At 39.9% G+C, this 22,277-nt stretch overlaps 1 protein-coding gene across 1 annotated transcript in view; it reads right to left on the bottom strand.

The window, feature by feature from the left end:
- The window catches only part of Pdzd8 (PDZ domain containing 8), a 62,575-nt gene that overhangs the window by 8,166 nt on the left and 32,132 nt on the right, over window positions 1-22,277 (bottom strand). Inside the window, exon 3 of the mRNA XM_027406865.2 lies at window positions 18,508-18,610. Coding sequence (XP_027262666.1) covers window positions 18,508-18,610 — 103 coding nt within the window. The remainder of the gene's footprint in view (window positions 1-18,507; window positions 18,611-22,277) is intronic.

Below are 22,277 nucleotides of genomic sequence, written 5' to 3'. Positions count from 1 at the left end.
CTGGGTGAGGGGCACTGGCAGCTATGTCTCTTCCTGTGTGGCCGCCACTGGTAGTTTGCCCAAGCTCCAGCTCATGACCCCACACCTATGCACTGATGACAGGCACTCACTGGATTCAGGGAATTATTAAAAATTAAGAGGACACGAAGTAGGCAGCAGGATATATTTATTGGGGAGGGTTTGGGAAAGCTGGAGGTGGAGCAGGGAGGGAATATCATCAAAACACCAGCATACATGTGTGAGACTCTCAAAGAATACATGTCCATCAGAAAGAGAAGACGACATGAAGGTGAGAGGGGGAGGAGAATGGAGCGCTGGTCCTGGGGAAGTGGGGAGAGGATTCGCGTTGGATAGGATCAAAGTATATACATCAAATACCAAAATATATACACTCATGACATTGCCAAACAATAAAAAAGTATATACATCAAATACCAAAATATATACACTCACGACATTGCCAAACAATAAATAACAAAATGTATTCAATATGTATATTTAAGGTAAGCACACCTACAATAAAACATTTGGAAGTAAAGAAACAAAATCTAAAGAAAACCACTCCTTATCATATGATCTAGAACTACTGTTAGAATTTGCATGTGCTTATACTTTAATACAAAATCAGGAATTGTTTCAAAATTGGACATGGTGAATACAATCATCTACTGTAAATATAATTCTGAATATTGCTTTTCTTAAATTCAGTGGGAATAATCTATGTCATTAGATGGGCTTTGGAACTCTACTTTTTATAGTGCAGAACTGGACTTCTATTTTCAAGCAACAACACAGCAAACATATTAAGGGGCTGGAGAGATGGCTCAGCAGTTAAGAGCACCGGTGCTCTTCCAGAGGACCCAGGCTTGACTCCCAGCACCCCCCTGGTGGCTCACACCTGTCTGTGACTCCAGTTCCAGGAGCCATGAGGTCCCCTTCTGGCTTCCGTAGACAATGCACACATGTGCTATACAGACCTAGGTGCAGGCAAAACACCCATGTACATTATAAAATAAAATCTTTAAAGACATTTAAAGCTGGGTGTGATAGTGCACACAGCACTCAGGAAGCAGATCATTGAGTTTGAGGCCAGTCTAGTCTACACAGTGAGCTCCAAGACAGCCAGGGTTACTTAGAGAAACCCTGGAAAGAGGAAAAAAAAAAAAAGGAAAGAGATTAAGAAAAACACTACACCTGTACTGATGGTGTACAGACTTTCTACCTTATCCTTATTCCTTAAATAACACACTATGATGATTATTGTAAGTAACCTAAAGAAGTTAAAGTATATAGAGGATATGTATAGGTTAAATGCCATTTTATATTAAGGAGGGGTGAGGAGTTCTAGGCAAGAACTAATTTGCTGCAGAGAGATGACTGTATTGCTGAATTCTGCAGGGATATAAAGGGAGTTTACAAATATATTTTACTAAATTTACCTGATGAATGAGATGCCATTTATCTCATTTAGAGCATTTTCTTAACTAAATCTGACACTTGTCATTAAACTTATCAGAGATGTATATAGCAGATTAACATCACCTGTGAATTAGTGAGAGCACCATCAATTTGTTCTCATCCAACTTGCTGATTTAAAAAGAGGAAAAGGACAGAACATACCACATCCCTCTAGATGCCAATAATTCACTCAGTGCTCAATTAGAAATCAGTATAGCTGCATTGTTCTTTAGCCAACATCTTTCCATCCTGCTTTTTAAGGATATGTTTCTAAAATTCCTGCTAATATCCAAGGATATCTATCTCTGTTTTTAGAGCTTTAATATATAAATCCTGCTTAGTTAGAAATTCTCTTTTCCTAACTGGTGACTGGTAGTTGGTGAGAGAGACCTTATTAGAAACTGTTGAGATTTGTTTGTTTTTTGAGACAGGGTCTCTTGTAACACAAGCTGGGTTCAAACCATGTAGAGGCGGCAGGCCATGGACTCCTGACTACAGTGCACATACTTAGCTGTTGGTAGTTCTTCATGAAGAAATAAAAACATGATTACCAAATCAAATGTTAATGTTACACAGATCCCAAACACAGATAAGGACAAATCAAGAAAAACAAAACTATATGCCAGTGTCTGTAACATCCAAATATAGATGTAAAATCCATTTCAGTAATTCAGCAAAGTACAACCACCGGAAATGGAGTTCACTCTACACAGTAACTGGAGGTTAGCAACCACTCAGGAATCAGTTTACTACAGTAACAAAATAATGGAAAAAGCCAAAAATATTTTAACAAAAACAAAAGAAAACCCATTTAGTCCATTCATAGTAAGAGCTCTCAGCCAGCTAGAAATACAAGAGAACTTGCTAAACTTGATTGTGAAGAACTACAAAAAAATCTATAAATAACATGAAGCCCACAGATGACAGAATTAATGTTTCCTTCCTGCCTGAAAAACAAACTGTCTACTACATTATACTCTAACAAATAAAGGTTGCCTGAAGATCAGTGAAGCAGAGCAGCCAGCCACTAGAGCTCTTACTTCTACGAAATCCTCAGACTGAAAAGAGACTGAGTTCCTGTCTCCTCCGGCCTTTATTCCTCTCTCCACCCAGTCACCTCACTTCCTGTCTGTCTGCATAGACCTCCAGACCTCTATGGTTAGCTAATGGCTAGCTCCACCCTCTGATCTGCAGGCAAGCTTTACTTGTTAGAGTACAAACAAGATCTCACCACACCACTTTAACACTCTATGGGAAAGGTACACATAACAAAGGGAAGGGGGAGGCATGTGTCTTGGGAAGGGAGGAGAAGACATGTCATTGCAGGTAGCAATGGATGGATAATCCCCCAAATATGTCAACAGTGTCTTAAGGTACCTAACTTACAGAGCACTATTTCAGAGGAAACCTAGGTTTTTAATTTACTTCTTTAATTTATACTAGATTAAATCATATATAGCTAGAAAAAGAACACTGCACCAAAAGCAAAATGTTCACAAAGATACATTCTAAGTTTTTATTTTATTGCTATGCAAATAATTAGAATAAATTTTAAACTTCTAAGGGCTTATTTTTATTTTTTGTGTGTATGCCTATAAGATATCTATATGTGGTTAACATACATGTTTAGTTATATATTATACTATAATATATATTTAATGTAAATATATATGGGGGCTGGGAGAAGTCAAGTCATACTGCTTACTTTGTAAAGATGAGGACCTGAGTTCAATCCCCACAACAAGGAAGAAAGGAAGGAAGGGAGGAAGGGAGGGAGGGAAAAAGAAGTGGTGTGTCTTGTAATTCCCATCCTGGGGAGGTAGAGACATGAGGATTACTGGGTTTTGCTGGCTGACGAGCCTAACCTAATTGGTGAGTTCCAGGATAGACCCAGATAAAGAAGGGAGAAGAGATAAACTACAAACAAGGCAGCAAGGCCATTAACATTGCTAGAACATCTTGCTCAAAATCCCTTTGGACTGTGGAGATGTGTCTTTTGCTTTTCTCTTAGAAAACCATGAAAACCTAGTCTCCTCACTGTCCCAAGCAAGCATCAGGAGAGATGGGGGGTGGGCAGGAATACATGAGGCCATTACACCTCTGCATCTTTGTTTTAATTCAGGTAAACTTGGCTCCATCCCTTGGGACCCTGGCATAGTGCGCCATTCCTCTGTGAGGATGGCTGGTGTACTTTGTACCCTGGCTCTTTAAGAGGCAAATTCCACCCACCTGCCCTCTGTTGTCCCACCATCTCCCTGAGGTGGCAGACAGATCCCTGTCTGTTCTCTCTCCCCTCTCTCTCTCTCTCTTCCCCCAAGCCCTTCCCAGCAAAACTTCCTTTCCATGTAAGTTCTGCCTGATGGTGTGTTTGTCCACCTGCTGTCCCTTGCCTGCTGAGGGACCTACCGCCTGGTACCACCATCCGTGGCAGTCATCTCGTTCTGTATCAGTATTCCTAACACTTTTGACTAGTATGCTACATTCATGGAATTTGCCTGGAAAATTCCAGGTCAAAGCCTTCAAGATCAATTCTATGATAGAAGACATGTAAACTCCAGGGTCTTAGATAGCTAAGATCACAGGACCCTCCCTATCTTTGTCAGAGAGTTGGCAGCATTAAAGCCAGTAACTAAAGAGTGGTTCATTATTTAAGAGACTGACTAAGCTGCACTCCAAGAATGGGATGGGAATTCAGGACAAGAAGTGACTGCCTCTGAGTGAGTGATCAGGGGAAGGTCTGGTATGGCATTTGGCTATGTCCTAAAGCATGAGAAATTGGTGGAATAGATGAGGCTATCATTTAGGGTTACAGTTTTGGCACTATTGGAGAGTGGGAAATTAAAATTGTTTAGCTGTCAGTTGACTTAACTGAGACTGCAACCCTGATTATAACAGAGTTGGCTTTACTACAGCAAAGCTGCAGCACTGCATGGACCTATCAGAGAATTCTATAATTCTGTTTAATAAAGGGTCCTATCATGTACTGTCTTTCAATAAATATATGGAATATACAAACTCTACCCAGTAGGCCTCTGAGATATTAGTGGCTTTTTTTTTTTTTTTTGAAAAAGAAGGAATAAAGTCAACAATATTAAATGCCCATTATATGCCCACTGTAGATAGTAATATTTTCCAGTCCTCCTTGCTTGGGTAATCATCTTTGCCATCCTCCAATCCTGCATATGGTTAGTAGGCACAGCCACACATGTCATATAACACCGTTCTACTGACATGCCTTGAAAGATGGTTTAGGGATACCAACTTGTCCAAGCTGGACAAGAACTCCCACCTATATTTGCTTAGAAGGAGACTAGATCAACACCAGAATGATCCCTGGCGATTCATTATTTTGGATTTTTTTTTGAAGATAGAATCTAAATGTTGCTTTTAATTAATTCTTCAGACTTATAACTCATTAAAAATTAAGTAATTGGGGCTGGAGAGATGGCTCAGAGGTTAAGAGCACTGGCTGCTCTTCCAGAGGTCCTGAGTTCAATTCCTAGCAACCACATGGTGGCTCACAACCATCCGTAATGAAATCTGGTGCCCTCTGCTGGTGTGCAGGGATACATGTAGGCAGAACACTGTTTACATTATAAATAAATAAAACTTTATAAAAAAATTAAGTAATTGTACCAATACATCTAACTCAGTCATTTCTAACTGAACCACATTTCTTTTTTCTTTTTTTCCCCCCTGAGATAGGGTTTCTCTGTGGCTTTAGATGCAGTCCTGTTACTAGCTCTTGTAGACCAGGCTGGCCTTGAACTCACAGAGATCCGCCCAAGTGCTGGGATTAAAGGCGTGCGCCACCAACGCCCAGCCTGAACCAAATTTCTTGCTTATCTTATACCTACCTGTATGGGGGCGGGGGGAGCATAGAAAATGAATGTGGACAAGAATATGTTTCTCTTTATGATTTGTACTAATGGAGACAGTAGGTTCATGAATTATGGTTGCAACTTTTAAAGGCAGTGGATTATAAAATAAAACGAAACAAAATCTACCCATACAGATCTTTCAGCAGGCACGTTGCTTTCTATTCGGGTAGAAAGCAGTTAGTTCCCAGCCTGTTACAATCTGTGCTCTGTAATCATGAGCAAATTGAACTGACAACTGGTATTCAGTTTAACAGTTACATTTCTAACATGTTTGTCTGCCAAGTATATAAATGTTTACCTTGCAAATAGTTAAATTTATGCAACATAAAAGTTGTCTAGTTTTAGAAATCTTAAAAGCATACTGTTATTGCGTTTATTCATTGTATGTATGTGGAGGAGATACATGTGGAAATCAGAGGAAAACTCAAGGGGGGTTGGTTCTCTGCACCATGTAGGTCCTGGGATCAAACTCGGGTTGTCAGGTTTTAGTCACACAGCCATCTTGTCAGCCCTAGTTTTAGAAATCTTGACCTCTCAATTATAATTCAGAGCGTGAAAAGAAATATTTAATAATGATACCTGGCTAAGTCCCCGATATGTAGAATTAAATTGCCTATAGTTTCAAAGATCTAACATTACAATTTAATCTATTCATAAAATTTTCCAAAGTAAAATTGAAGAAGTAAATTTTTATGTCCTTGTCTCAATGATGACAATAATCTCCTCCCTGGCCCCACACCCTCATATGCCATGGCGTTTAAATGGGTAGATATGTATAGGATAAGAATGAATTCTAAATTAAATTCTCTCATGTGAACTATAGAGGTAAAATTTTCCTTTTGGGAATGATGTTTGCCTTTTTAGCAGTTAATGGTCAATGAACAGTGAAAACCCACCAAAATTAGCTTACTCTCCCAAGCCCCAATAGTTATGGCATACTGAAAAAAATTCTGAAGGACAACTAAAAGTTACCTGGGATAGTTTTGTACCCCGCTCTTCTCTGGAGGGGGTGACATAAAGTGTGCACCACCATAAAACTAAAGTGGAAGAGAGTGGGTCTCAACCTGGGCACACGGGATTCCATTTGTGGAGAAGACAGAACAATGAGACACGATGCTCTGGGTTTTTCTACTTTTGAGACACGGTCTCACCATATAGCTCTGGCTGTCCTGGAGCCCACTATATGGACCAAGATGGCCTCAAACTCACAGACACATACCTGCTTCTGCCTCCAATGCTGGGACTAAAATGCATGCAGCGCCACATCTGGATTGTGGAATTTATTTATAAAGAGAATATCTTAATTCATATTTCTTATTACAAAAAGCATCTCGATGCAGAATATTTGTGAAGAAAGGAGGTTTACTTAGCTGTTCTGGAGGTTCACTGGTATGGTACCAGTCAGCTCTTGTGAGGATTGCATAGTAAGTGGCCTCACTTACTACAATGGGAGCATGTATAAGAGAAAAGAGAAGACAGCAAAGCAGGAAGCCAGAACGATTCAGCTGGGCTCCCTTGTAACTTGTTCTTTAGAGGTTCCATGGGTCCTATGAAAGCTACTTTAATTTTATTGAGAATAACTCTGTGACCCAAGGACTTCCCCTAAGGGTTCACTTCCTTAAAGGTTCTATCTTCTTTCTGTATTGCTAAACTGGGGTCAAGCTTCTAACACATTAACCTTTAGGAGAAACAAACCATATCCAAGTCACAGCGAAGAGGCCACTATCATAGGACATGGGGCTGCCGTCATGATTAAATGAAACCTGGCATAAATGTCAGACACAAACCGGATGCCTACAGTCTTTCCTCAGAGAGACTTTCTTTTAGATGAAAAGAAAGGTCTCTCGAAATACAATGGCAGCTTGGTCATCAGGTAACTTAGCTTCTAAAGAAACTGAATGGTAGAGTAGGACTATGTCACAAAGAAACAACAGAAGTGCACTGGGAACAGAAACGTCACTCTATACACACAAATGACCTAAGAGATCTCAGGAGTAAAAATAAATGGCTTTGGTCTTAGGCTCAAAGGGCTGTTAAAAATAATTCCATCTGAGTAATCAATACACTTAGGGTTTCTTCTTTAAATTTGATTAAAGCCTTCATTAATGCTTTGACATGAAACAAATTTAAATTTTATACAACCATTCTAGTGAAATAAAATGCTAAGAAAAGTAGGCAAAGGCTGGGGTTGTTATGGAAACAATAGTGTGGAATACTCGTGTCCTCTGAAATTCCTGTCAGAGAAACAGCTCTTAATCTGAGTCACCAAGTCAACCTTCACCTTTACATACTGACAGTATACTTCTGCAAAGTGATTCAGATATGACAAAGTCTGTGGGGAGACTTAGGGAAAGATTTTTGAAAATATGATTTTTTCTTAAAAATAACATCTTGAAATAATTTCAGGAGTAACAGAAGTCACAATTTTTTCCCTGTTTATCTTGAGCTTTATTTCCTAACCAGTGTTTCAGCACATTTGCTCTTCTCTTACATATTTTTTTCCGGAATCACCTGACAATAAAGCTTAGACATGATTCCCTTTTTCGTTAGCTACTTCAATATTCCCTAGCAAGGCCATTCTCTCAAATAAGCCATGCTCCTTACTATAGTAAACCTGCTTATGTTAAAGTCACCACGTGTCCTTGTCTTTAACAAGTTTTTTTAATTCAAAATCTTTTTTAGATTTTATTTCATGAATATTTTGCCTGTGTGTATCATGCATATCCCTGTTGCCCTTGGAGATCAGAAGAGGGTTCTGACACATAACTGGATATCTGCAACTGGAGTTATGGATAGTTCTAACCCATAATATAGCCACCAGGTGCTGGGAACTGAACCCAGATTCTCTGCAAGAATAGCAAGTGCTTTTAACCACTGAGTCATCTCTCCAACCCTGGGTCTCTTATCTTAAAAAAAAGAAAAATCACCACCTTCTCTCATGGCCAAAAAAGTGTTTCTCTTACCCCCCCCCCATTGTTACAGGAAGAATCTGAAGGCCTGGGGCAAAGGCCTGGGGCACAAGTGACCACTCTTCTCTGGAGGGGGTGACATAAAGTGTGCACCACCATAAAACTAAAGTGGAAGAGAGTGGATCTCACCCTGGGCACACGGGATTCCATTTGTGGAGAAGACAGAACAATGAGACACGATGCTCTCTGCAGAAGCTGCTATTGCTATTACATGTCCTATAGATTGCTTGCTTGACCTTGACTAATTAGAATATAATTATGGAGAGATGGAATGTTTCAGGTTCATAACCAACATCTACAGATGTTACAAGCCCCTTTTAGCCAATCCTCTTAATTTCCATATCTGACCTAACATTCTCCTATTATATCAATTTTATCAATTTTAAACTTCTAAGGGTGTGTTTCTCAGTAAGTTTAGGAGAGCCTTAATCAATCCTAATGCCAAGTATACTGTAACATCTGAAATCTACATGAGAAATTTTCCCCAACTTGTTGTGATCCACTTGCCTGGTGTTTCGTACCAATGTAAATAGTACGCCCACTAATTTATAATTTACTTTTGTGTCCTGTCACTGTAAAAGTTTTGTGAACTGCTTCCATGATGGAATACGTCATGCAGAGTAACCCAAATCCACGTTTCCAGGCCACAGTCATTCCCATTTGATCCAGAACCACCTGGATTTGTTATGTCAATAGTAACACAGATGACAGCTGTGGGTCTCGTCACTCAGACTGGGTTTGCAGAGTGCCTCTGATGCTTGCTAATGTGGCATTATTTTCTCTTTGAGTGAGTACTCGTGGGTAGTAATGTGGAAACCACTTAACTGCATAAACACTGGCAGTACCTTTACCACATTCCTCAACCATCTATGACCCAGGTCTGCATCCAGCATCTATGTGACTCAGAAAACAAGCTATCTTGTGAAGATTTTATGAGGTGCTACTGTGCTTTGAAAAGCATGTTAGTTCCTGAGTTCAGTTCTTCTTAGTTCAGAGTGAAGTAAAATATATTAACAAATAGAACTTAAAAGTAATGCTAATGCTTTGTGACTACTACCTCTCTAGTTTTCTCTCAACAGCTCTTTTTTGCATGTGTTCATGTGTACATGTTTGTTTATGTGGAGGCCAGAGGTCAATGTTGGGTGTCTCCCGTTATTCTTCACCTTATGTTCTGAGACAGGATGTCTCACTGGACTGGATCTCAGCAATTTGTCTAGAAAAAGGATGGCCAGTGAGCTCTAGGGATCTGCCTGTCAACGTCATCCCGAAGCTCTTGCTGCTAAGGTTATAGATTCCTACCAGCATCCTTGGCTTTTACATAGTTTTTTTTTTTCATGAATACATGGCAAGCACTTTACTCACTAAGCCATTTTCCAAGCCCCTTCAACACAGCCCTTAAAAAACAACAACAGAGCACCGGGTGGTGGTGGCGCACACCGCCTTTAGTTCCAGCGCTCAGGAGGCAGAGACAGGTGGATCTCTGTGAATTCAAGGCCAGCCCAGTCTACAGAGCAAGTTCCAGGACAGGATCCAAAGCTACACAGAGAAACCCTGTCTTGAAAAACAAAAAAAATCGAGCTGGGGATATAGATCGCTGCTGGAACACTTGCTTAGCATGTGTAGGGCCTGGGGTTCTGATCCCTAGCACTGCTAAAATACAAAATGAACTTTAATTTTCACCACTATATTACAAAATCACTATTTCTCCTACTCTATTTGAAGGAAGAGACTTAAAAAGCGGGCATGAAGTCCAAATAAAATGTTCAATTTAAAAGTTTCCCGAGAGCTGAAATAATAGCACTGAAAATACAAAAACAAAATAAACAGCAAATCAACAGAAAACTCCATCTCTGGACTGCTCTTCGTTAGTCACTATCATTTCAAACCTAAATTGTTCAAACCTGCTTTTTCCTCTTCTGTCTACCTCTTCAAAACTGTTCCTTCTGGCTACCTCTCTAAAACTCTCCCACTCCCAGAAATATCCAGAGCCATCCTGATTCCATTTTTTATCTCCATAATCAGCAACCTAGTTTAGATGTCCATTCTCCTCTACTATTTCAAGTCTTTCCCTTGCCTGGTCACATCCTTGACTCTAGGAGCTGTGCCAGACATTTACAGACGAAGAAATACCTGCCTCTCATGAAACTCTCAGGAGCACATCAGTCTTATTTACAGAATAATAAAGTGCTTGTAGATGAGATGGATTTAGACTTTGACTTGGCCATGCTGCCAAAAGGAGGCCTGGCTAAGACTTGAATCCCACTCTTAGTCTGCCTTAAAGACAGATTCTGATTAAAGCACTTTTATTCTAAAAGCCTCCATAGTCTGTACTGTCTTGGAAATAATAGCTATACTTTTCAGATGCTATTTAAAGCTTTTATTCTTGAAGTTTTTTTCACTTGTCACCTCTTTAACACATTGTTTACTAGTTTTCCCCAAAGAATGCTACTGTGCTTCACTGGAAGCTCACAGTACGCTTGCACTGAAGCTCTGACATATTCTGGCTGCTAACAGCAATATATGATGCACACTCTTGACAAGGATCAGAAAATGAATTGTACCCCCTATTGTTTATTCCTCCTCATTCTTAGTGTCTTAGCCTAATTTGATTTGAAGTAAACAGTGTTTTAACACAGATTCTTACTCCTTCCCAGAATGTCACAATCATAACAGAGTGTAGAAAGCTGGGACAGAGAGCTTTGTTCCTTATTTTTAACTAAGATGAACTTTTAAGAGTGGAAATATTAGGCAGGATTTACTATTAGAGCTGAAAGGCATTTGACTCACTTAAGAAGCCAATTATAAAATGTTACATATGGTTAAAATTTCACAAGTCCCTACTGTATTCTCAAATGTTATGAAGCTGAACTAAACCAAAGTTTTCATAAAAGACTGACATTTTCAAAAAAGGCTCTATTTGCTTTCATTTTTCTCTTCCTTTTGATAAGATTAAGACTGCAAATGGCAAATGGTTAAATAGGCACACCAAAATTCAACCTGCAAGGCATGCTGGCCTTAAGTAAACACACCAAAATGCCAAGTCTTAGGCATCTGGTCTAATGTATTCAGTAGTCTGTCTGTCTCAGCTCAAATGTTCTCACTTAAAATTACAGTTTTCAGAGTCCCTTTAAATCCTTTGTAGGCACTGTCAATAGCATGTAGACAGATCTGGAAATGTAGATTTGTATTCATTATTACCCAACAAGGCTTCTGAAAGACTCCAAAGCTAAAAGGAAAGTGAAGTCAGTTTATTTAACTCATAAAAAGTCAGTTATTTCAGCAATGCTGAACTACATACACTCAAGACATTCACGGGGTTCTACATTTGTAAACTAACATTCTTACACTTTAAAAACAGCTCTTCACAAGAAGCAATATTGAGCAGTAAGTCTCATTTTGTTGAGTTCCTCATTCTAAAGATTTTTCTTTGCTTAGCAGAGATGGGAAATATTCAGGGAAGGAAAAAGGAGATCAAAGTATGACTAAAAATCATGCTGAAACTCTAAAGGTCTGGAAGAAAAGCTGCTAAAGTTACTTGGAGGTTCATGCCCTTGACAGCCACATTTAGTTTTCCCATTTACTGAATATGCAGAACAAAGCCAATCAAGGCATTTAGGATAATGGAAGATACTGCTGGAGATAACACTGATCAAATTATCACACACATATAACTAAAATACTCCAGCTGTGACAAGTATTTAATAAGCAGGTTTGTGCTTGTTTGGAGAAGTTTCCCAGAAGAAATGATGGCTACAGAGTACAGATGACGCTGGCACAGAAAGTGAAAATTCTTCAATATTTGAAAGCAAGGGCAATCTACAAATGGGAAAAACTAGTTGGTGACAGAAGAACTGAGTTCCAAATAGGATAAAACTCAGATACCAGTAAAAGAGGTCACCATCAACTTGAGACCGAAGGACAGAGGTAAGAAGTGACACTGGGGCTAAGCATCACGCAGAAACTGGAATGGTGGCTTGTCCTGTAAGAAGCATGTGCCAAAGAAGATAAACCAGCTGCCAGGCAGGTTAAGGTTAGAGGAAGAATACCCTGGTTTCTTTTTCCAGTCCACCAACTACAGCTGAAAGCTACTGACATTGAAAACTGAAATACAGCTGTCTGATGTAGCACGACAAATAACAGACCCAGAGACTGATACTGGGGTTCAAGCTTCAAGCTGAAGACCAGATAGTAATCCTACCTCTACCCAGCTAAAATGGCAATCCTGTCTCCATGAATACCCAGAGGCAAAAGCTCTCAGTTCCTGTCTCCTCCTCCTTATATTCCTTTCTTTGCCCAGCTATATCACTCCTGACTCCTCCTCCCTAATGCTGGGATTAAAGGCATGTGATCCCAACTGCTGGGATCAAAGGCTTAGGATTCTCCACCCTGTGTAGGCGAGGATGGCCTTGAACTCAGAGAGATCCATCTGCCTGTCTCCTGAGTCCTGGGATTAAAGGTGTGTGCCACCCCTGCCTGGCTAGCTATTATGGCTGCTGTATTTAAAGGTGTGTATCACCACTGTCTGACCTGTGGCTGGCTTTGCTTTCTGAATCCTCATGCAAATTTTAATAAATCATAAATAATATATCACCACAGTCTGAGGTCAGCCCTCTCCAGCAATGAACCAGGACAAAAGTCGAGGAATTTATCTAAACTATAGCAAGCAAGCTAAGGCCGTGCCGGCACAAGCAGAATTCTGAGAAACAAGCTGGGTTAGCATATCACATTTTTCAATAAAGAATTTCAGGACAATTTTGGAAGTGTGCACAATTATCAGAGATGCAAAGGACAGACTAAGGCCAGTAAGAAGGATTGAAAGCTAGCATGACTAAAGTTGAGAATGGAGGGAAGAAAACAGGCAAGAAAAAAAAGACAGGAATCAGGCTAGGCAGTTCCCCTTCTTGGGCATATCAAGGAGTCTGTCCTTATCTTTAGAGTGATAAGGAATCACGCAGGGATTTAATCGGGCAGTGTGGCACAATAATCTCTGCCAATCAGATCTCCCCTTTCCTTCCAGAACATTCGCTCAATGCATCACAAAACAGCATAAGAAGCATATTAGTATTTGTGTATCAGCTTGCAGTAATACCAAGACTTCTTAAGGTTTCTATTAGCATTAATAATTAGGGGCATGAGATTTCTTTTCATAATTCTACAGACTGAGTTCTCCACCTGGTAATGCCTGGATTCATTACTCACCTCACTATCTTTGCATTTATCTTTACAGTCATTTCATGGGGTTAGTTGTGGTAGGAATAGTAACAGGAGGGAACAGCACCAAGATCAGCATACAGAACCCAGTTGGCAGAGGCGAGGAAACACTTCCCCATGTGGGCTCCATGCAAGAAAATAGCCTAAGACTTACAAAGGCTAGAGAACACAGGTGCTAGTGGAAAACCTACAAAGGGCCTTAAGACTGCTAGCACAGTGCTTCTGGGTATATGCCTTTTTCCAGCTCATTAGTGCACACTCACTTCTGGAATGCCTCCTCCACCCCCTCTACTTCTATTAACTTAAAAAGTCAAACAGTCAAACGGGTTTGTTGTCTTGTGGACTAACTACCTAAAACCATTCACAATTCTATTCCTCAGCTGGTAAAGGTGCTTACCATGAAAGTGTGAGGATCTGAATCTGAGCCCCAGTACCCACATTAAAAGAACAGAGGGCAAGCAAACAAGAAGACACCCTGTTGTAATCCTAGTGCTGGGGAGGCAGAGATAGGTAGATCCTTGGACCTCACTGCTCACTGGCCAACTAATTTAGCCTACTCAGTGGGTTCCAGGCCAGTGAAAGATCCCACATGAAGAAATGAAGGTGGACAGTCCCAGAAAAACAAGAACAAGAGGTTGGCCTCTGGTCTCTACACGAATATATACTAACACACACACACACACACACACACACACACACACACACACACACACAGGTTTCCCATATTATATGGCTCAGTTCTACAAATGAGAGCTGTTAGGTGAAATCCCTGGAAATAGTGTCTAAAAAGCATTTACGGAAGAGATACAGGTAAAGCACTTGAGTTTTCCCCAAAACCTGAATAAAGGCAGGTGCAACAGCAAACTCCTGCAGTCCCATGAGATGCGAGATAGGGACAGAAGAACTGCAGATGCTCACAGGCAGTTCATCTATAGCACATGCAGCGGTGGTAAGAGATGGGGACGGGGTAGTACCATGTGGGAGCCCACAGTGACTCCATTCTATCTTGACTTAAGGCCAGAGAGTTCAAGCTTGTTCTTGCTCCCCAAGGCAAAATAATAGGACATTTGTGCAAAGGCATGGTTACTAAATGTTTTGAGAATAAGGAGGTGATTACTCGCTTGTTCTTTCTATCGTGGTAAGGAAATCTGCCCTCCGACTTTGCTTTGGGTATAAGGGGCTATGAGAAATAAATTCGGGGCTGCTGCAGTGCTTCCTGAGAGCTTCCCAATTCCATCTGTGTCCTGTGGCATATACATATACCAATACCACCACTTATGCTCACTTGAGCGAGCACGCTCTCTCCTCTTTCCTCCCCTGACACATCCCAAAACAAGCCGACTCGTAATCCTAGCTTTTCAGAAGGCTAAAGCAGGTCAACAGGTTTAAATCTAGCCTTAGAGAGATTATCACAAAATAAAAAGTTAAAGGGCAGAAGATAAGCTCAGTGGTGGAATCCTTGTCTATCTAGCATGTGTGACACCTTGGGGTTGAATTCCCAGTGATAGGGGAAACAGAGCTGGGTGACTTCCTTTCATTCTTCATATTCACTGCAATTAATGACCAAATTCACTGAATAAATTTCAACATTAAAAAAATGGATTTAGTCTTGTGGTAGTTGTACCAACGCGGGAGGCAGAAACCCGAGGAGGATCTGAGGGGTCTGAGGCCAGTCTACAGAGCCAGTTCCAGGATGGCTCCAAAGCTACAAGGAAACCCAGTCTTGAAAAACAAAAAACAACAAACAGAAAAACAAAAACAACAAAAAAGTGGACTTAAACTTGAAAATTGTATGAATATATAAGTTGCTTCCTAAGGCCAAATGATTTGGCTTATCTTTTTTTAATCATGTGAGATTTAATGCTCAAATTTCCCACGTGTGTGTGTGTGTGTGTGTGTGTGTGTGTGTGTGTGTGTGTGTGAGTATGTATGTGTATGTAAAACTGTATGTGTGCGTGTGTGTGTGTGTGTGTGTGTGTGTCTATATGTATGTGTGTGTGTTATGTGTGTGTGTGTGTGTGTGCGCGTGTCTATATGTATGTGTGTGTGTCTAAATGTATGTGTGTGTGTCTATATGTATGTGTGTGTGTCTATACGTATGTGTGTGTGCGTCTATATGTATGTGTGTGTGTCTATACGTATGTGTGTGTGCGTGTGTGTCTATATGTATGTGTGTGTGTGTCTATATGTATGTGTGTGTGTGTCTATATGTGTGTGTGTGTGAGTATGTACATGTATGTAAAACTGTATGTGTGCGTGTGTGTGTGTCTATATGTATGTGTGTGTGTGTGTGTGTGTGCATGTGTGTCTAAATGTATGTGTGTGTGTCTATATGTATGTGTGTGTGTGTTATGTGTGTGTGTGTATGTGTGTGTGTGCGTCTATATGTATGTGTGTGTGTCTATACGTATGTGTGTGTGCGTGTGTGTCTATATGTATGTGTGTGTGTGTCTATATGTATGTGTGTGTGTGTCTATATGTGTGTGTGTGTGAGTATGTACATGTATGTAAAACTGTATGTGTGCGTGTGTGTGTGTCTATATGTATGTGTGTGTGTGTGTGTGTGTGCATGTGTGTCTATATGTATGTGTGTGTGTCTAAATGTATGTGTGTGTGTGTGTCTATATGTATGTGTGTGTGTGTCTATATGTATGTGTGTGTCTATATGTATATGTGTGTGTGTGTCTATATGTATGTGTGTGTGTATATGTATGTGTGTGTCTATATGTATGTGTGTGTGTGTTATGTGTGTGTGTGTATGTGTGTGTGTGCATGTGTGTCTATATGTATGTGTGTGTGTCTAAATGTATGTGTGTGTGTGTCTATATGTGTGTGTGTGTCTATATGTATGTGTGTGTGTGTCTATATGTATGTGTGTGTGTATATGTATGTGTGTGTCTATATGTATGTGTGTGTCTATATGTATGTGTGTGTATATGTATGTGTGTGTGTCTATATGTATGTGTGTGTGTCTATATGTATGTGTGTGTATATGTATGTGTGTGTGTCTATATGTATGTGTGTGAGTATGAATATATCCCAAAGTATCAAATTCTACTCCTAATAGTTTATATTCTGTTGGAAAATAGCAATTTGCCTTCTTAAAATTATTAAATACACAGAACTTCAGTTTATTGACTGCAAATACTATTGTTGACATTTTCAACATCTGGTACAATTAGTAAACTAAAATTCTTTCTTGAAAACTACCTGTGACATATGCTAAGAACTAAAATAATGATTCAAAATTAAAAGTCTTACTAACCTTTGCCTCAAAATATTAAAGCTGTCTAATCTCATGTCTTTAAAAATAAAATAAAGGAAATTGAAAATGCCAGCAGCAATGGCAAGTTATGAGCAACCCAAAGTCAAAATTTAACCAGACAAAATAATAATGCTTTCTTACTCAGTTATACATTTCAGCACAAACTATAAAACTGGCTATATCAATCCTTGGAGAAGCTACAAATGGAATGAAAATGAAAACTTACAGCTGGGGTAGGAAAAAACGACCAGAAAGGGAGGGAGGAGTGAGAAGAGAAAGAAAGTGACCAACAGACAGTAAGACAGAGAGAGGGGGGAAGGGAGGGAGGGAGGGAAGGAGGGAGGGAGGGAGGGAGGGAGGGAGGGAGGGAGGGAGGGAGGGAAGGGCTGGAGAGATAGGTAAGAATGAGGACTTGAATTTAGGTTGCTGGCTGGGAGTGGTGGTGTACCCCTTTAGTCCCAGCAAACAAGAGGCAGAGGCAGGTAGACCTCTATGAGTTCTGAGCCAGCCAGGGTGACATAGTGAGACTGTCTAAAAAACCAAAGGTAACTCAAATAAGTGGGTATGACATAATTTTTAACCCCAATGCTGGAGGGGGGAGGGGGGAGCAAGATGGGACAGAGAAAGTCAGATCCCTTAGTCCCCTGGCCTGTTAGTACAGCCAAAACATGAACCCCATGTGCAGAGTGTGTGTGTGTGTGTGTGTGTGTGTGTGTGTGTGTGTGTGTGTGTGTGTGTGTGTGTGTGTGTGCGAGCGCGCGCGGGCATGTGTGCGTGCGTGCGTGGCGTAGGTCAGAGCTCAGTAGGTGTCTTTCTCTGTCACCCTCCGCCTCACCCTATTTTGAGAGCTTGAGAAACTTTGAATCTTTTTCTACTGCATTCACAATATTCAACAACTCTTGCAACTTTCTCACCAATCCTCATTTCTTCCAAGAAAACTTTTAAATTTAAGGATGCTCCCCATGGTGAGTACTAAAGAGCATCATTTTCAAAATCCTGTTTTCTTTGGGTAGTTGTCAAGCTCTGGAGATAGCCCCTTTACTTCTGTGGTTTACTGACAGCTCCTCCCGTCTCTCCCAGTCTTCTACCTCACACTTCTGGCTGATACTAGTCCCAGAGGAACACTGTCTCTTCTTGTCTTGAACTATTTCTCCAGCATCAGAAACAGTGCCTAGCATAAAGCAACTGTCCATAAAACACTGCTGGGTTAATAGTGCTGTGAACTCACAAGCCTTCTGAGGAAATTAAAATTAATTCCTTCTATGGGCTGGGATGATAGCTCAGTCAGTAAAGTGCTTGACTTGCCAGCACAGAGACTCTAAGTTAGATTTCCCAGAACCCATGTTTGTTTGGTTTTTGTTTTAAAAGTCAGGCATGATAGCACTACAGAGGAAAAGATAGGTGGTAGATGGCATCTAAGGAACTGCATGAAGCTCTGGCCTTTACATGTGGGCTCACACATATGCAGCTACACACATACAAAAATTATGACCTCTGATTCTTTACCTGAAACAGTGTTAACATTTTTAAGAGAAAGCTGAACTGACTGCTTTTTGTTCAGTCTGCCCAGCATTAGTTCCAAGTGATCTATTGTATTAGTGATGCTGCTAACCGGTTACTCTTAGCCAGACAAATAATAGCTATCTGCTCATGACCAACAACAAATCTAGGATAAAGGAATGCTCATAGAACAAACCTTACATAAATGTAAAAGTATTTTTACCGTCTTAATAGAACTCCTTTGTTTTTCTTCCCAAACACCACTGCTCAACTCAAGTGTGCAATGAACACTTGTTTCTCTGTCATAGGATCCAAAAATGAGTAACCTGCAAAAAAACCACAGAACAGGCAGGTTACCATACCAGTTATACACAATAAATACTTTCTTTCTGATAATCATAAGGAGAAGTAACACATTAATTACTCCATTACTATTTTAATAACAGTAACAAAAAAGAATCATTTGTTAACACCCTCTAGTGGAAAAGTTAAGTAAGGCTCAAGTTAGAGGTTTCCTAGGCAGCTGGTTTTCAGTGGCTTAAACAAACAGAATCATGTTAAAACAACTGGCCAGATATCTATGTTACAGTAAGCAAAACAGAGATTTTCAAGATAGACTGTTGGATTTAAAACTGAGACAAGTTGCAGAGTAATGCATACAGGTATATCATTTCTGTAAAACTGTGACCCTAGTTAAATTATTTGTTGTCCTAATCTCTTTTCCTTTCTGGACACTATAGAACAAAAACAGCATTACTTACTTTTCAGGAAGAATTATTTTTTAAAGTTAAAATATAATACTTAGTATAGTATTAATAAATGCTCAATGTTTGTTACCTTTAAAAAATGTGTATGAATGTTTTGCCAGCATGCCTTTTGTGTACCACGTGCATGTCGGGTGCCAAGGGGGAGTCAGATCCTTCAGAAGTAGAGTTACAGACAGCTGTGGGTGCTGAGAATCAAACCAGAGGTGCTGAGGACCCTCTGGAAGATGAGCCAGTGATCTCAATCACTGAGCCATCTCTTCAGACTGTCTTTCCCTATCTTGAAAACAACAGCCACAGAATAAAGGAAACACCTAACCCATGCTCTAATTCTGAGATGATATAAAAATTTTTTATTACTGGATTTAAACGGGATATTATACATATGTCCAACTTCTGTATTGTGTACCCTCATAATCAGACTGTAACCAGCCGATTTGTCCTGGAGTAAGCTAGTGAATAGAATAGCTTTAGTATTTACCAGCATTTTGGCTGTTACTCTATTACTTTATCACTAGATAAAGAGCATAGGCACGAATGAAATAATGAAAGAAAAGTAGAAAAAGCACCATGTGCATTTGAGAAAATTTTGTCCTAAGTTTGGAAACACTGAGCAAGATCAGCAGATCACACCCACATCTCACGAACTGGCTTCATAAACAAAGAATCATGAATAATTTATGAGCATGGGAGAGAAAGTCCCTAAATTTAAATATTAAAGAATCTTTAAGAAGACTCCAAACTTAGTGCCTAATAACCTATTACTGAAAAGAAGTCAGGTCAAACATATTAAGAAATTCATAACTTTAAAAATGCTGAGGTTTTAGAATACCAAGAATGTTCATTCACTAGAGCATTACTGCCATCATCTGTTCAGAGAGTGAACTGCCTCAGGCTTCCCCAAGAGCAGAGAACTCTATCAACTGCAGCTCCAGGCTCCAGACAGGTGTGCTAACAAGCAGGAGTCAAGAACCAGAAAGCGGGGCTCTCAGGAATTCTTCCTGGAATCACAAGATACTCTACATTTTTCATAGTAATTTCAAAATGTTTTTAAAATAACATAACATATAGCAAGAAAATTAACTCAAATCAGTCACATTATTAAATGAGATATTAAAAAATCTACAAAACTCAAAAAAAAAAAGTTTTGTCTTAGTCTTGTCATAGACTAAGCTATGCTTTATTATGATACAAAGTGTAAGTACCAAAATAAAAAAATAGACAAAAAACTAGATCCACAAAAAACTGGTCTCTAGTTCAGTGGCAGAGCACTTGTGTAACAACAAGGTCCTAAGACAGGTCCCAGCACAGAGATAAAACAGACAAAACACCAGAGAATTACTTTTATATTTTAAAGGGTACATCGCATAAATGAGACAATTCACAGAATAGAAGAAAGTATTTTCGAATGTATTTAATCAAGGTCAAGTATTTAGGAGGAAAAAAGTTATGACATAACAATAAAAAGCAAAATGCCACAATTTAAGAACAGGTAAAAGGCAGCAGGCTAGAGAGATGGATCAGAAATAAAAATCATTTGCTGCTCTTGCAAAAAGACCTGGGTTTGGTTTCTAACACCTACATGAAGGCTTACAGCTATCTGTAACTCCAATTTCAAAGGATCAAAGTTCGAGGCCAGCCTGGTCTCCAAGAGAGTGCCAGGATAGGCTCCAAAGCTACACAGAGAAACCCTGTCTCAGAAAAAAAAAAAAAAAAAAAACCTAAAAAAAAAAAAAAAAAAACGGGCTGGAGAGATGGCTCAGAGGTTAAGAGCACTGGCTGCTCTTCCAGAGGACCTGAGTTCAATTTCTGGCCTCCATGGACACTGCATGCACACGGTGAACTTGTTATTAACCATGAGAATAATTCAAACCCAAACCATTTCAAGCCCACTAGAATGACTATAATCTTTAAAAAACAAACCAAACTTTTTTTAAGGTAGCAAGAGACATTGGTGAGGTTATGGAGAAATCAGGATCTTCAATATATTACTATTTAAATGCAAAATGGTACAATCACTAAGAATAATTTGTCAGTTGCTTAAGAAGTTAACATATGACTTAGCAACAAAATAAATACTTACTAGAGCACTCTGCAATATGGATAAAATAAAAGGACGTTAAGGCAAAGAAGCCAGTTAAAAATGAACATATAACTACATTCAGAAAATTTATAAATAGAAACCAGAATCATTATAGGAGGCCATTGTTTTAGGCTGAGTTCCTGTACTAGGCCCCAAAAGAACAAACTGCTAAACCAAAATGGAGTCACTCCTGTTAAACATCACATCATCCAAGCTGGAAGGATGGCTCCATGAGTAACCTGCTTGCTATGCAAGCCTAAGGATTTGAGTTTGGACCCCCATCACTCACATAAGAAGTCAGGGGTGGTGGCATGTGCCTACATCACCAGAGTTGGGGTGGGAAGGGGAGACAGGTGGAACCTGGGGGCTCACTAGCTCTAGGTGAAATGACGAGTTCCAGGTTGAGTGAGAGCATCTCAAAAAATAAGTCGGGCCGGGCATTGGTGGCGCACGCCTTTAATCCCAGCACTTGGGAGGCAGACAGGCAGATCTCTGTGAGTTCGAGGCCAGCCTGTTCTCCAAGAGAGTGCCAGGAAGGCTCCAAAGCTACACAGAGAAACCCTGTCTCAGGAAAAAAAAAAAAAAAAAAAAAAAAAAAAAAAACAAAAAAAGGGCTGGAGAGATGGCTCAGAGGTTAAGAGCACTGGCTGCTCTTCCAGAGGTCCTGAGTTCAATTCCCAGCAACCACATGGTGGCTCACAACCATCCGTAATGAGATCTGGTGCCCTCTTCTGGTGTGCAGATATACATGGAAGCAGAATGTTGTATACATAATAAATAAATAAAATCTTAAAAAAAAATCAGTCGGAGCGATAGAAGAGTGTAGTGGCATCTGCCTTAGGGTGTAGCTCAGTGTGCGATGTGATCTCTTATAAGGAAGAGGCGAGGCCTCTCTCTCTCTCTCTCTTGGGTTGTGTCTGAGCATCATCATCACAGAATCCTGCACCTCCAGGGGCAGAAGACAGCGACAGCTATTTACCTTCATTGTGTGAGTGTCCCCCAAATAAAGATGCTATTCTTTATTCATGTGTACATGGACTTCCTTACTCTGCCTTCAGAGGAAGATACCAACATCCACACTTTACACAATGTCACATAATCAAATTGAAACATTAAGGAAGTAAATGGATCCCCAAACAGATCAAT

The sequence above is a fragment of the Cricetulus griseus genome, chromosome 3, assembly GCF_003668045.3.
Source record: "Cricetulus griseus strain 17A/GY chromosome 3, alternate assembly CriGri-PICRH-1.0, whole genome shotgun sequence".
Taxonomy (NCBI): Eukaryota; Metazoa; Chordata; class Mammalia; order Rodentia; family Cricetidae; genus Cricetulus; species Cricetulus griseus.
This window is presented reverse-complemented; position numbering and strand designations above follow the sequence as displayed.